Below are 14,647 nucleotides of genomic sequence, written 5' to 3' on the forward strand. Positions count from 1 at the left end.
GTATTGAAAAAGGAAATCAACCGTCTGCAGAAAAAGCTGCAAATTCAATCCATCTTATCTTATTCCTTTTTTAAAGAATGTTCACTCTCAAAAAAACAAAAAACAGTTGTTTTACAAGAGTAGTCTTTATTACATGCTTAAAAACAATCATTATTACACTACCTCATCAATACAGTATTAAATCATGTACTCTCTTACCCCCTCCTTTCATAGCACAAACATAACCAATACTGGGGATAGGATGCTAATTTCAAAAGCACCTTAAAAAGGAAGGCGGGCTGGAGACTAAACTATTAAATTTCACTTTTATCTTTATGCTACCTAATTTCAACATGTGTAAGACATTATTTTTGAAAAGAATATTTTTAGAGGGCGATATCTGACTGGAATTTTAACCAAATCCGAACTACCACTCTATTCTAACAAATTTCTAACAAAAGACACAGAACTGTACTTCAAACAGATTTTATAATAGTTTATATTTGCACACAAATTCTGCCACATTGTTCAGCACCACCAAAGTAAAACTCTTCAATCTTTCACTGAAAATGAAAAGCCCATCTGTCAACTGTTCCCAGTAAAAAACTGATTGTTCTACAAAATCAGCTGATCTAGTCAGGTAGGAACTAAAGTTTGAAAGATTATCTTTCCAAGTTGCGATTTCATCAAATAGAGACCATTCTAGGAACATGGTGGGACTGAAGAAAATGAGAAGGCCAAGCAGAATGACCACCACAAATAAAGGATAAAGTCTCCAGGGAATCTTGCTAATGAACGTGCCAGTATCTTGAGGCAAGGAAAGTTTATCCACGTCCACTAGTTTTATGTCTTCCCACTGACTGGTATCAAAGTTCTTCATCAAAGGGCTTGAGGGCAAATTTGAGGGAGGCAAAGGAGTTTCCTTGATGACTTTTATTTTCTCCCTGAACTCCTGCATCTGCTGCAGAAATATGATGGGTTCTGACACATCTTTGAAAGCCTCAGCAATGTTAAAAGCCATTCGCTGTTCCTGCAAGATGGTGTTGAGTTTGTTGATCTCTGGGTCATAGGCCTGCATCACTGCAAGTTTCATGGTCTCAAAGTCAGACAGGATTTCATTCTTCTTCTGATCTAACGTGTATTGTAACTTCTCAAAAAACTCCTTCACTTTATCCGAATCTTTAGTCAGCAACTGTAGAGACTTCCTTTTGCTAGTTTCCAAGGTATCCAAGCGAGAAAGGGCATCTCCCCTACGCCAGGTCTCAAAGCTCTGGAAGAGGGACTCAAAGGCGTCCCTTTCCTGAGCATAGGCATCTTCAATAGAACAGAAGACGTGCTTGGTGTGCTCACCCCGAGTCGCACAGATGCCACAGATCAGCTGCATGTCAGTCAGGCAGAAAATGTTGAGAGGCTGTCCCAAGTGTCCTTTGCACACTGGCATTTTGGGAGAGACCTTAATCTTGTTATACTTTTCCACAATACCCTTCAGGGAGTAATTAACCTGCAGGCTGTTGACTCCTGTCGCTGAAGTTTCCTTCCGGCACGTGGGGCACTTAAATGGAGAGGATCTCCACAGGGAATTCCGCACATTCCCCTCTAAGATCCCTTCTAAGCACTTTTTGCAAAAGTTGTGTGAGCAAGGCAAAACTCGGGGATCATCAAACAGACTGCAACAGATTGGGCATGTGAGGTCTTCTTCAAGCAGCTCCATCACATCTCCTACCAGAGAGAGAGAAACATTTTATTTTACGCTGGGAATCCCCTGCATTTGGACTATGAAATAATTAGAAGAAACTATCTTCACAGCCATTAAAAAATGCTCTTGTCACAGAAATAACTGGTCAAGCAAAGAAAATAAGAGAAATTTGGGACGGGAATGCACACCAAAGCAGATTTCATCTGCTGGGACAAGAACACACTCCTTATCAGTGGGGCTCCCTGCACACAAGGCCTTTGTGTGGGCTTTCCAACAACAGGCATTGGCTGAGACAGGGCGAGGACTGGGACAACTGCAAGTTGAGCCAGCAGGGCCCAAATGCTTGTTTTAAAACAGAGCTGACTACTAGCTGTCAGAAACAAAGCCACTCAGTGTCTGAGCAGAATGAGCTCTTTAGTCTGGGCCCACAATTATAAAATGGTATGCTATTTAAAGAAAGAAGCAGAGATATAAATCCAAGCATGTTCTCTCACAGAGACTTTTATTAAAAACTGGCACATTTTCCTATTTCAAAGGCAAGATTACAATTATTAAAATCAGGGGTAAAAACATAAAATGAGAGAGCTGCAATACATTCTTCCCTAGAGAACTAAATGGATATTTTTTAAAACCACTGGGACAGTAATCAAAGCTGTCTGCACTGTCTGGAGCAATCAGTTCTCAAGGTGCAGTGGGGAGAAACCTGGGCGACCCTAAGGCTCTTCCAGGGCACCTGTGAGGACAATACTATTTTCATAGTAATACTGAGATGCTATTTACCTTTGGCACAGTGTTGACACTGCGCTGTTAAAAAAGCAATGGTAAGCAGACACAGCTGCGGCCTTAGCAAGAACCAAACAAGACCACAGGTAGCCCCAAACTGGATTCCTAATGTATTCTTCACCACTACATACCCACAGCTGGGGCAAAGGTGAGGGCAGCCAGTTTCAGTTTAGAATGTTCTTGAAGAAACGGTAAAAATTATTCATTGTACTAAATCTTAATCCTTGTGTACATGTCTTTTTAAATCTTTCATGTAACAAAATATGAAGTAACCACAAAGTATTTCTATTGCGTACCAGCAGATACTGTCTGGAGCAAAAGCAATTAGGTAATTTAGCCACAAGCTAATCAGCTGCTTTTTTCAGGAAACGCCATTTTTATAGTTGAAACAATGAATGACAAACTGTGGGTGTGGAGACTTAGGTTATCTGGCAGACATTTTTCTGAAAACAAACAAAATGAGCCCATCACTTCAAGGGAAACAAATGACAGTTTCTTGCCAATGATAAAAAGTTGAATTTTTAAGTGAAAACTGGATTTGGCAAACATAGTTGCCACTTAAGAGCTTGACAGCTTACCATTAATTAAAGACTTTTCCAATGAAACAAGTGGTAATATTAACATGCGTATTGTTTTACGACAGAGATCTCTGTATAATGAAATATGTCACTGTTTGGAGATCTACTGGAGAAGGAAATGGCAACCCACTCCACTGTTCTTGCCTAGAGAATCCTGTGGATGGAGGAGCCTGGTGGGCTGCTGTCCATAGGGTTGCACAGAGTCAGACACGACTGAATTGACTTAGCGTGCGTGCGTGCATTGGAGATCTACATTACACAGTGAATTAACTGGTTCAAATCACCAATGCATGTTACAGGTCATGCCTGGGTAAAAGATCAAAAGACCAATATGTTAAAAAAATATGATTTCAGATTTCATACTTCAACTAACTTTTAACAAACTACCACTTGTTGAATTTTGGTATAGTATCAAAGAAGAGTGCTAGTTTTCCGAAAAGGGCATTAAAATATTCCTCCTTTCACCAACTACGTATCTGTGCCAAGCCAAATTGGATTTTCTTTGTATATTTCAACCAAAATAACTGATTGTAATAGATGTAATGCAGAGATACAGAAAAGATTCCTGTTGTTGTCTACTAAATGGCGATTCTTGACAGAGATCTCTAAATATGTAAACCAAGGCCACCCTTCTCCCAGTTGTTCTGAAAAGTTATTTTTCACAAATTATTTATGTTAACATGTGATAGGTTTATTGTCATTTTAAATGAATTACCTTAAATTTTTTTCTCAGTTTTAATTTCAAATACACATGTAAATAAAAGCTCTTGGGAGCTTCAGCTTTCAAGTGTAAAGGGGTCCTGAGACCAAAATATTTGAGACCTCTGAACTAGAGAATACTAATTCTCAATTCAAGTTTATTCTTTTAAAATGTATATTTTAAAACTTTTATCCCTCAAGTTTTAGAAACAAAAATAGCACTAAATATGTCCCCATTCAGTTCACTAAGATAAATATATCCTTCAGTATTTATCACATTACCACCAAAGTAATATAAAATTTATAAATAATAAATAAATAAAATAGGGTCTACTAATCTCTATATCGAGGAACCAGAGATCAAATTGCCAACATCCACTGGATCATGGAAAAAGCAAGAGAGTTCCAGAAAAACATCTATTTCTGCTTTATTGACTATGCCAAAGCCTTTGACTGTGTGGATCACAATAAACTGTGGAAAATTCTGAAAGACATGGGAATACCAGACCACCTGACCTGCCTCTTGAGAAATCTGTATGCAGGTCAGGAAGCAACAGTTAGAACTGGACATGGAACAACAGACTGGTTCCAGATTGGAAAAGGAGTACGTCAATGCTGTATATTGTCACCCTGTTTATTTAACTTATATGCAGAGTACATCATGAGAAACGCTGGACTGGAAGAAACACAAGCTGGAATCAAGACTGCTGGGAGAAATATCAATAACCTCAGATATGCAGATGACACCACCCCTATGGCAGAAAGTGAAGAGGAACTAAAAGCCCTCTTGATGAAGGTGAAAGTGGAGAGTGAAAAAGTTGGCTTAAAGCTCAACATTCAGAAAACTAAGATCATGGCATCTAGTCCCATCACTTCATGGGAAATACATGGGGAAACAGTGGAAACAGTGTCAGACTTTATTTTTCTGGGCTCCAAAATCACTGCAGATGGTGACTGCAGCCATGAAATTAAAAGACGCTTACTCCTTGGAAGGAAAGTTATGACCAACCTAGAGAGCATATTCAAAAGCAGAGACATTACTTTGCCAACAAAGGTTCATCTAGTCAAGGCTATGGTTTTTCCTGTGGTCATGTATGGATGTGAGAGTTGGACTGTGAAGAAGGCTGAGCGCTGAAGAATTGATGCTTTTGAATGTGATGTTGGAGAAGACTTTTGAGAGTCCCTTGGACTGCAAGGAGAGCCAACCAGTCCATTCTGAAGGAGATCAGCCCTGGGATTTCTTTGGAAGGAATGATGCTAAAGCTGAAACTCCAGTACTTTGGCCACCTCATGCAAAGAGTTGACTCATTGGAAAAGACTCTGATGCTGGGAGGGATTGGGGGCAGGAGAAGAAGGGGACGACAGAGGATGAGATGGCTGGATGGCATCACTGACTCGATGGACATGAGTCTGAGTGAACTCCGGGAGTTGGTGATAGACAGGGAGGCCTGGCGTGCTGCGATTCATGGGGTCACAAAGAGTTGGACACGACTGAGCGGCTGATCTGATCTGATCTGAATCTCTATGTCATCTTATAACCAAAAGTAAGTAAACACTTATGACAGTAATTTTAAGAATCACAATTGGACCTACAATGTAGAAGACTTAAAAGATAAGCTGAACTTGCAGGACTAATTGGTTTATGGTCTTAGGTTGTGAGAGATATATGTATAATACATATATATGTGGGACTGGGGCTTCCTTGGTGGCTCAATGGTTTGATCTCGGTCGGGAAGATCCCCTGGAGAAGGAAATGGCAACCCACTCCAGTATTCTTGCCTGTGAAATCCAATGGATAGAGGTGCCTGGTGGGCTACAGTCCATGGGGTCAGACACGACTTAGCAACTAAACAACAATGTAGAACTAAAGTAGAGTATTCTGTCAAAATGTAGTGTTATATGGCAAAAATGGTGATGAGCTTATTTTTCTGAAAAATCTTTTGTGACATGACAAATCAAATAATCTTCGAAAAGCACTGGAAAGAGAATGGCTTCAGAGACTGAGGTCAGTGTGCTGAAAGGTTATCAAGCAGTTATAAAACACTCTCTTTAGAGCAAAGAAAGAAAACTTTTCATGACCCTCCACCACTAGTTCTGGTTCTGTCACCTCCCCTGCTCTCTAACATGTTTCACCTAGTATATTTTGGAGTAAGCAGTAGAAACAGGAAAGTAGCAGTGGCAGCATTCAATAAAGTAAACCTAATTTACTCTTCCTTGCCACATTAATATTTCCAGAGAATCCTATCTAAGCACGTTAAATAATTAAAAGGAAGAACAAAGGATACCAAGTTTTGTCATGAGAAGGAGAAATGGGGACCCAAGACAAAGAAACTTTGAAGAAAACTGAGGATACTGCAATAGCGGCCAAGAAGAATTTTAAGGCAACCAAGTATGATCAAAAAGAAAAAAGGAAAATGTCACACACAGGAAAATTTAGAAATAATAGTCACCCCAAAGCCATAATCAATTTATAGCTCTTAAAATGAACCAGAGAAAAATGTTATTTGGAAAGTCCCTTTTCTAAAAAAATTGCATCAAAACCATAGTAGAACCTGTTGTTCCACTTTTAGTGATACAACTTATAAATTTTAGTTCATAATTTAAAGATTTTCATTTTAATCCACATTAAAACAATTTTATTTTCTTAGCTTTATACTCAAAACCTTATGTCAAAACTCTGTGAGCAATTCCCTAGCTAACTTTTAGAGGAAACTGAGATATATTAGCCTAACAACCCAAGAAAGCATGGCAAGTTTGTTGCCTTTAAAGTTTTAAAGGAAAACAATAAGGTTTTTAGCCTAAGAGAAGGGTATGCTTCACAGTAAAGGAACTTATAGATTCTTTTCTTAAAAGTGTGCTAACACATAAAAATCTAAATAAATCACCTGAGCTTACTTCTTTGACAAAACTAAAATATACATCCCTTTTTTGGGGGGACAAATATAAATGTTAAGAAACTTTTATTATGTGAACAAAATTTTTGTTCACCAGTCATAAAATTTCAACTTAACCAATCTCAAACTAAGTATATAAAGGCAAACAAGTTTTCCAAGATTCATTTCTTCTTTTGAATTAAAAACTTCCCAAGTTGTTTATTTTGGCTGCTCCACACAGCTTGTGGGATCTTAGTTCCCTGACTAGGAATTGAACCTGGGCCTGTAGTAAGGAAATCGCAGAGTCCTAACCATCACACTGCCAAGGAATTCCTAAAAATCTCCCAAGTTCTATACCAACAAAGAAAGTAGCTGAGTATATAACTAGTTACCTACCACCTCCTCTGGTTTTCAACTTCATTTGTCTACTGTATTTATACTTTAAAATATATTTTTTAATTTATGGAGAATAAAACTCCTTTTGGTACATACTTCTATGAGTTTTGACAAATGCAGTTGTATAACACCACCACAGATTTATTTTTAAGCAAACTTTCAAAATATCCACTCAAGGAAGACTATAAAAACTGTTTGATCAATACTACCTTGAGTAGGTATATATTAATAGCAACAAGAGTCTTTAATACACCAACCAGAATACTTTAAAAGATAGAAAAGCTAACAGTTACAGGCTTCCCTGATGGCTCAGACAGTCAAGAATCTGCCTGCAATGTAGGAAACCCAGGTTCGATCCCTGGGTCGGCAAGATACCCTGGAGAAGGGAATGGGTACCTACTCCAGCACTCTTGCCTGGAGAATCCCATGGACAGAGGAGCCTGACAGCTACAGTCCATGAGGTCGTACAGTCGGACACAAAGGAAAGGAGTCATAAAACACAATTAAAGTTGACTTCTCCCTCCTGGAAGCCTTTTTGTTTTTATATGCTCAACTCACAATGATTATAAATGAAGAGGTGTTCATTTTATTCACTCTTAAAAGGTAATTTTAATAAAACCTTTTAATTAAAAGAACCTTTCCTATTAAATCTTGGCACTTCATTAGTTGACAACAATATAAAGTTCAAAATAATAGCCATGATTTTTTCCCCAAATCCCATTAGAGAATAAAAAGATTATACCTTGTATCTTAGAAATTTAAACCTGATTTCCATCCTGCTTTGATCTTTGAATTCAGAGATTTCAAAGCAGTATCTAAATACCTAACAAGTAACTAGATAGAAAATATTGAAACTCACTTCACAGACAAAACTAAATTATGTGAACTCTACTAAACAGCCAGTCATCAACCAACCTTATTTTGGAACAAAGTATAGAATAAAAGAGCTCACCTTTTAAAAACTTATGTCCTCTAATCCCACTAGTTAATTTTATTTTCAAATAGTATACTGATAATTTAGTATGAGATCCACTAAATGGTTTCCTGAAACTTACTAAAGATGTATTAACAATAATTGAATCTAGGTAGAGGATGTAAGGATATCTATTGTAGTGTACTTTTAATTTTCAGTATATTTGAAAATTTTCACAAAAGTTGGAAAAAAAACTCGAACAGTAAGACCAGTTATAAGAAAATCATATTGTGCTAAGAAGGTAAAACTTTAGAAATACTAGCTATGATAAGCCTCATAAAGAGCTTAATCTGCTATAATATTTTTTTATCTTTTATAAAATAAAAAGTATCTTACTGGAAATCTCTGGATCCAGGCCTGTGAGTAGACTGACATACTCATTTTGCTCTCAATCTATGACCCTGGACAAACCACTTACACATGTTAAACTGTATAAAACCTCATTGAAAAACTGTTTTGAAAGTTATCTAATATATGAAAACTATTTACCAAGTTTTTTTTTTTTAAAGTACTCTTTATTAGTATGTTATTAACACTTCATTCTGGCTTTTAGAGACTGTGCCAAAACATGATCCAAACAGGATAATGTGAGATTAAGAAAAAAACAAAATTTCTGATAACTTAAAAAAGGAATATGAAAATTAATATACCAAGTATAGTATCTAAAATAGCTTATCTAATTGTTACATGGCCCTTGCAAACACCATATAATTTACCTTTGTGTCTATATAAGACATACCTTTTCTGGCACTGTCCTAGAACAAGTGGCAATATAAGTAAGTAAGTAATAATAAGTAAAATTTCCCCCACAGTATTTCTAATAGGATTCCTGATTAGGGCAAAATAAACCTAGTACAGAAGGTCTAGCAGCTTAGAAGCCCTGCCTACTCACAATGTTCTCAAGTTTTTGGACTAAGATGACATCTCAAAACCCAAAAACTAGGTCATTACCTTCATAGTCCAGACAAATTTGGAAAAAATTATTTTCCTTTCCTTCATTCTCTTTTCTATGCCACTCTTTTTCCTTGACTCCTTTGTTTATTCTTTTATCTCATCTTCCCCATTCTACTTCAAGGAACATAATCTTTTTTATTTCCTCTTATTCCCTCCTTATCTCACACCTTCTCTCTCTTACCTGATAGTCACCCAAGATATTATTCTGTAATCCTGTTAATCAGTAGCATTAAATGAATAGTTCTAGGACTATGAGCTAGATCAGGTATCACTATCCTATTTATGAACAACTATTTAGAAATCTATGAGGCCATCTAATGGTATGGAATCCCAGTCTCTGCCACCCAGATGAAATCAATTAGAATAAAATGAGGGTCTGAATTTCAAGGAAACATAACATATGGCCTAAATTATTCTCCTAGTCTGGTACCAACCAGATTCAGATTATTTATCTTTACCTGTTAAGAGTTAAAATTAACTTAAATTGGAACTACCAACAAAGGTTTTATGAACCAGATGTGTCTGGTTTCTTTTCTCCCAAATAAATGTAAAGAGGTTTAAATGAAGGTGAAAAAATTTTAGAACAAATCTTCTTTCGCAACAATAAACTTGGCAATCACTAGCCTAAATTATTATCCCCAACTGATTGGTATCTACTAAAAGTTTTCATCATCTAGCCCTGCATTTGAGGTTAATGCCAGCTTTCAGAAAAGTACTGTCAACTCGGTACACAGCAAGCTAGATCTGGTAAGTGAAATCACATAGTGTGTAATACTGCGCCAAGAGAAAAAGGTTATTTTGTGGCTAACTAATCAGTACTACCTACCAATAAAATTGGTCTGAACCAAGTTCCCTTCGTTCCGTGTAGAATTACATACACATTTTATTCTAAGTAAAACTCATCTAGAAAATATTTCAAAAAGAAAGCTGATTATGCTAAACTTTAAGCAATTTCCAGGTTGGCTATATTCTATCCACTTTGCTGACACTCCGCCCTCCTATTCAGTATATGTACATGTTCAGGGAAACAAAGAAAGAGCTCCTCTGGGAATTTTAAAGGGTTGGCCAGGCTATTGCCAAATAGGATACACTTGTGCTTATTCCACAGGAAAGACAATGATTTAAACTACTGGCAAAAATTTTCAGTTCCACTTTTCCTTAGAAATGTATCTACATCTATAATGCAAATGAATTAGAAAGCATCCACATTAAGGGAATCTGCTTGGATTCCCTCAAGGGCTTAACTGGAGTGTAACTATTCTCTATGTCAAAGGACACCTGTTTTTGGTTAACTGTTAGGGGTGCTATTCCTCTAGTACCTACGAGTTTCAAGGCAAGGTAATGACAGTAGCAGTGTCCTTCATGAATACAAAAATGGATATTCCAACGATCTAATGCTGTTTTAAAAGATGAAATATTAAGTAAAAAAGCAGTTCCTGCCCTAAATTCCAAAATATAGCACATTTACAGAGGTATTATCATACAAGGTGTGATAAATGCCTTACAAAAGGACATAGAAAGCTGACACCATACTAATGTTGGAGACGTTATCCATACAAGTGGATTTCGTTTTTCTAAAATTGTAATTTGTGATTACAGAAAATTCAGGAAATATAGGAAAAAAATTACCCATGGTCATATTGCCAAGAAATAACCATTATTATTATTTTGGTGTATTTCTTCTAACATTATTTTGGCCTATTTCTTCCAATCTTGTGTGTGTATGCACAGCATATTTTAACAGAACTGGAAGCATAACACAACTCTGTGTCCACTTTTTCCACTTATTTTATTACTTGCATTTCCCCTATTGTTCCCCTATTCTTTTAAAAGATGATCATCTATCTTATGGATATGCTATTTCCTACTGTTTATTTTGGGGGATTATAACATTTTAATGAACAATGTAGCAAAGTCTTAGTCCAACACTCTAATTATTTCCTTAGATGGTTCCTTTAAGTGTATTGTCAGGTGAGTCAAAGAGTAGAAACATTCTCAAGGCTCCTGAAAAAACCACCAAGTTTCCCTCTAGAAAAGAGTACACCACTTTCTGCACTCTGACCAATGATGTATGATGGTGCTCTACCTCTCCAAGTAGTTCCTGACCTTACAACAGAACCATACTTTTATAGAACTTAGTTAAAAAAAAAAACCAAAAAGAAGGAAAAGGCATACTTTACCATGCCTACCTAAGTTTAAAGTATAAAACAGTTTATGGCAGTTAATATGTGTCTGCATATCACCAATATATAGTATATGGTGCTAAAAGTTATGGGGTAAGAATAAAACAAATACTGGGCTTAAAAACATCTTGGCAGTCATTTAGCTAAACACCTAACTTCACAAGTGAAAACAGAGCCCCACCCCACCCTGCAACTGTACACAGCAAGCAAGGCATAGGACCTGAGTTGCCCAATTATGAGACCTTAGCACTATCCGAAAAGTGGGTCAAGAATTCAGGATCCTCACTCATTAAATGGAGACATCTAATCATGAGTTCTCTAAATCCCTTCTAAAATGCTATAATTTTTACAAAGTAGGTTGTAACAGATTCTCCAGTGAAGAAGAGTAAAGAGCACTGAAACTGCAACTACCTAGTTTTCCAAGCACTAGTTCTCCCCTTCATGGAATCAGGATTTTTACAATACCTACCTCATGTTCTTGGAAAGATTAAGTAATGTGTGCCAATCTTGTAAACTATTGACCTACATCAGTGTAAGGTGATTTAATTAACGTGTGTGTATAGATACTGTAAAAACTAAAACTACACACACATTTAGTGTTGTTAGAGCATGAGTGTATTAACCAAGAAGTCCTAAGACAGTTGGACTCTTTTGAACTATAATTTTAAGGGAGGGCAAAGTGTTACATAGCATAATAGGTGCAAAGCACCGTTGATGGAGATGGGCATAGCTGTGGGCATAGCTGAACAGCTGTGGCAGAAGTAGGGCCAGGTAACCAATACATGTAGAGAATAAAAATAACCTGGTGTTACAGAAAGACTTGCCAGAGAGGCTTAGTATGTCAGCTGGTGCAAAAAAAAAAAAAAGACAGTATTTTTAGGGAAAGACAGGAGAGTATGAAGAAATATATCTTCTTACTGTTCAAGACAGAAGTATAACCAGTTAATCAACAACTCCATCAAGTTCTACCAGAGGGACTGGCTATGTAAAAGAAATTCTGCTTTTAAAATACCTATTATATAAAGGTCTCTAGGGTCAGAAAACTCAAGCCCTGTCGTACAAACCCAAGCAGTGACACAGGAAATGGAAACCTATTTAAAAGCAAAAGTGGTTGTAGCCTCTTTTCCTTTGCAATACAAATCTTTGGATTATGTTTCAAATAACTGTCATATAAAGAATGTCTAAGTATTTAATCTATTTTTCTGGGTTTTGACAAAATATGAAAAGAACAAAGACCATTTATTAGGATGGGAACACATACACTCAACAGAGTTCGATTTTGAAAGGTTCTGGGCCTGAAGACATTGGGTGCTTTTTTGCTTAGTGTAGGGAAAAGTATTGTAGTTTACCTCTGTCACTGCAAGCCAGGAATATTGGTCAGGGTTACTGTTTCCCAAGGCAAAGCAATCAGGTTTTGGTTTGTTTTTTCTTCAGGTCGTGACTGGTAATCAAAACGAGGCTACTGCAAAGAAAGAACAAAGAAAGAAGAGTGTTATGCATTTATCTGCACAGGATCCTTAGTCTTGACCCTTACTTTTTTTTTCAATCATCCCCCCACAAATAAAGCCAGCCGGCAAGGACCTGGTGAAAAAGCCATGAGCCTGGGAGAACCTGGCGATCTTTTGTGCTAAGGAGCTTCACGGCTAGGGCGCCCTCCCCCGGCACCAGGCAGCCTCCCCACTCAGTGCCAGAGGGTGGTGGTCGCGCGCTCCGACTCTGGTTCACGGTCGCCTCTTCTTTTGTAGGCGATCCCGAGGAGCCTGCGGTGAAGCCAGGAGCGCCTGGTAGCGGAGCAGGTTTCCTGGAGTCCGGCCACACTGGACCGGCCGCCCACCCGCACGCCGTTCCCCCCACCTCCGGTAACCGGGCCCGGCTGCTCTCCGCGGAGACCAGGCTCTCCGCCAGCCCCCACGCACGCAGGTGCCCGCCCAGCCAGGGCAAGACCCCACCCCGCTTCCCCAGGAGAAGCCGGCCAGCGCGTACTTATCTCGGACCTCCGGGGCCGGTGGAGGGGAGCCGCCGGGAGCCGCGCAGCGGCCAGTCCTCCGGCCGCGGGTACCGCGCGTTTTACGAGGCGGGAACGGCTGCAAAATGGACTCGCGGCGCCGACGGGCCCCGCCCCGACTCCCTCCTTCCCCCGGCACTTCGGTCCGCCTCCCCCGCCGAGCCGCGCCTTTGTTCCGCCTTCCCCGGCTCGCCTTTCCCCCGGGGAGGGAGGCCGCGGGTGAGGGCAGGCGGGAGCCCTTCCGGTATCTCCAACCGCCGCCTGTAACCGCCTCCGCGCGCAGCGCGCGGCGCGCGGGGCCGAGGGGCGGGCTCCCGGCGGCGCGCTCCTCTCTCTTCATCAGGGATCCGCGCGCCCGCGGGGCGCCGTGCCCAGGGCGCCGGGCCGGGGACGCGGATCGCGCGGACCCGCGGGCTGGGCCCGGGCCGAGCGCGGGCGACGGCAGGCGGCGTGGTCCCCGGTGGAGCCGCCTGGGAAGGAAGCCGGCGCACAACGAGATGGTTGGGTTTGGATTGTTGTACTTTTTTTTTTGTTCGTTGCATTTTTAGGAACAAAAAAAAAAGCCCAACCCTTCACACCGCTTCATCTGCATCTCTCACGACCAGAAGCTCGCCTCAGCGGCTTGGGGGAGACTGAGACGGCTGTCCGCCTGCACCCCACAACCCGGGGTGGGTGGGACGGGCACTTGCGCTGAGACCAACGCCAAGGCTGTAGCCAAGGGCTCCAGCCAGAGCACAGTCAAAATACTTAACTATTGCCGCCCCCGTCCTCCCCATCTATTTCTTTGCAGGCTTTAGGCTGAACACGAGGGACCCAATTCAAGGTTTCTTTTTAGGGAAAACACCACTGTCCCTTCCTTTGGAGAGAAAGAACTTAAATACAATTAGCCGCTAGCCTGACTCAGTATTCTGACGTCCAGCCCCCTGTATAGGGACATTGTCTAATAGCAAAGGCGTTAAGCACTTAAAAACGAGCAATTACAAGATTACAAATGTGAAAGAATGGCTTCTTCCAAACTTGCAGCCTTGAGGGATGTGAAGCAAGGACAAAAAAAAAATCACAGAATATCCCCTGGGGTTGAGTTTGTCTGTGCACAGGAAGTCTGTGCTTTGGAAGTAGAATTCCTGGAGAAAAGGGTGGGTGCTTGGGCCCAGTAACTAACACTGCTTACTTAGCTCAATCGCTATAAAAAGCTCCTCCCCACTCCCTTCTAAGATGTCCAGTTCTGACCATGCTTAGGTCCCATAAAACCCAGTTTTGTGTGTATCTGTTAAACCCAATTTTGCCTTTGAAGAATATGTTGCCGTCAAATATAGTCACAATCTGAAAGTTGAGAAATATGATTTATTCAGTGGGAATTTTTAGGACTTCAAGCCTGGGAGACAGCATCTCAAGTGACCCTGAAAGAACTGCTGGGGGTGGGGGAGGGTAGGGAGGTCAAGTTATAGAAATTTGCAACAAGGAGCAGATAGTCTGAACATCAGAAGAATTGTTGTGAATTAAAGAAAACCAAGGAATTTAGTGTTCT

The 14,647-nt window shown here is 39.9% G+C and overlaps 1 protein-coding gene across 3 annotated transcripts; it reads right to left on the minus strand.

Moving 5' to 3' along the window:
- Window positions 1-106: 106 nt before the first annotated feature.
- TRIM13 (tripartite motif containing 13) lies at window positions 107-13,246 on the minus strand. Of its 3 annotated transcripts, none has more exons than XM_006063559.3 (3): window positions 13,109-13,246; window positions 12,464-12,576; window positions 107-1,698 (listed from the first exon to the last, which is right to left on the minus strand). In XM_006063559.3, exon 3 carries the CDS (start codon window positions 1,688-1,690, stop codon window positions 467-469), a length of 1,224 nt encoding a protein of 407 aa, XP_006063621.2. In that variant the 5' UTR covers window positions 1,691-1,698; window positions 12,464-12,576; window positions 13,109-13,246; the 3' UTR covers window positions 107-466. The 3 variants fall into 3 exon arrangements, with proteins under 3 accessions (XP_006063621.2, XP_025118756.2, XP_025118757.2); XM_025262971.2 differs by having other exon boundaries at window positions 13,098-13,237; XM_025262972.2 differs by lacking the exon at window positions 13,109-13,246 and adding an exon at window positions 12,696-12,837.
- Window positions 13,247-14,647: the final 1,401 nt, after the last annotated feature.

Source organism: Bubalus bubalis, chromosome 13 (genome assembly GCF_019923935.1).
Source record: "Bubalus bubalis isolate 160015118507 breed Murrah chromosome 13, NDDB_SH_1, whole genome shotgun sequence".
NCBI classification, from domain to species: domain Eukaryota; kingdom Metazoa; phylum Chordata; class Mammalia; order Artiodactyla; family Bovidae; genus Bubalus; species Bubalus bubalis.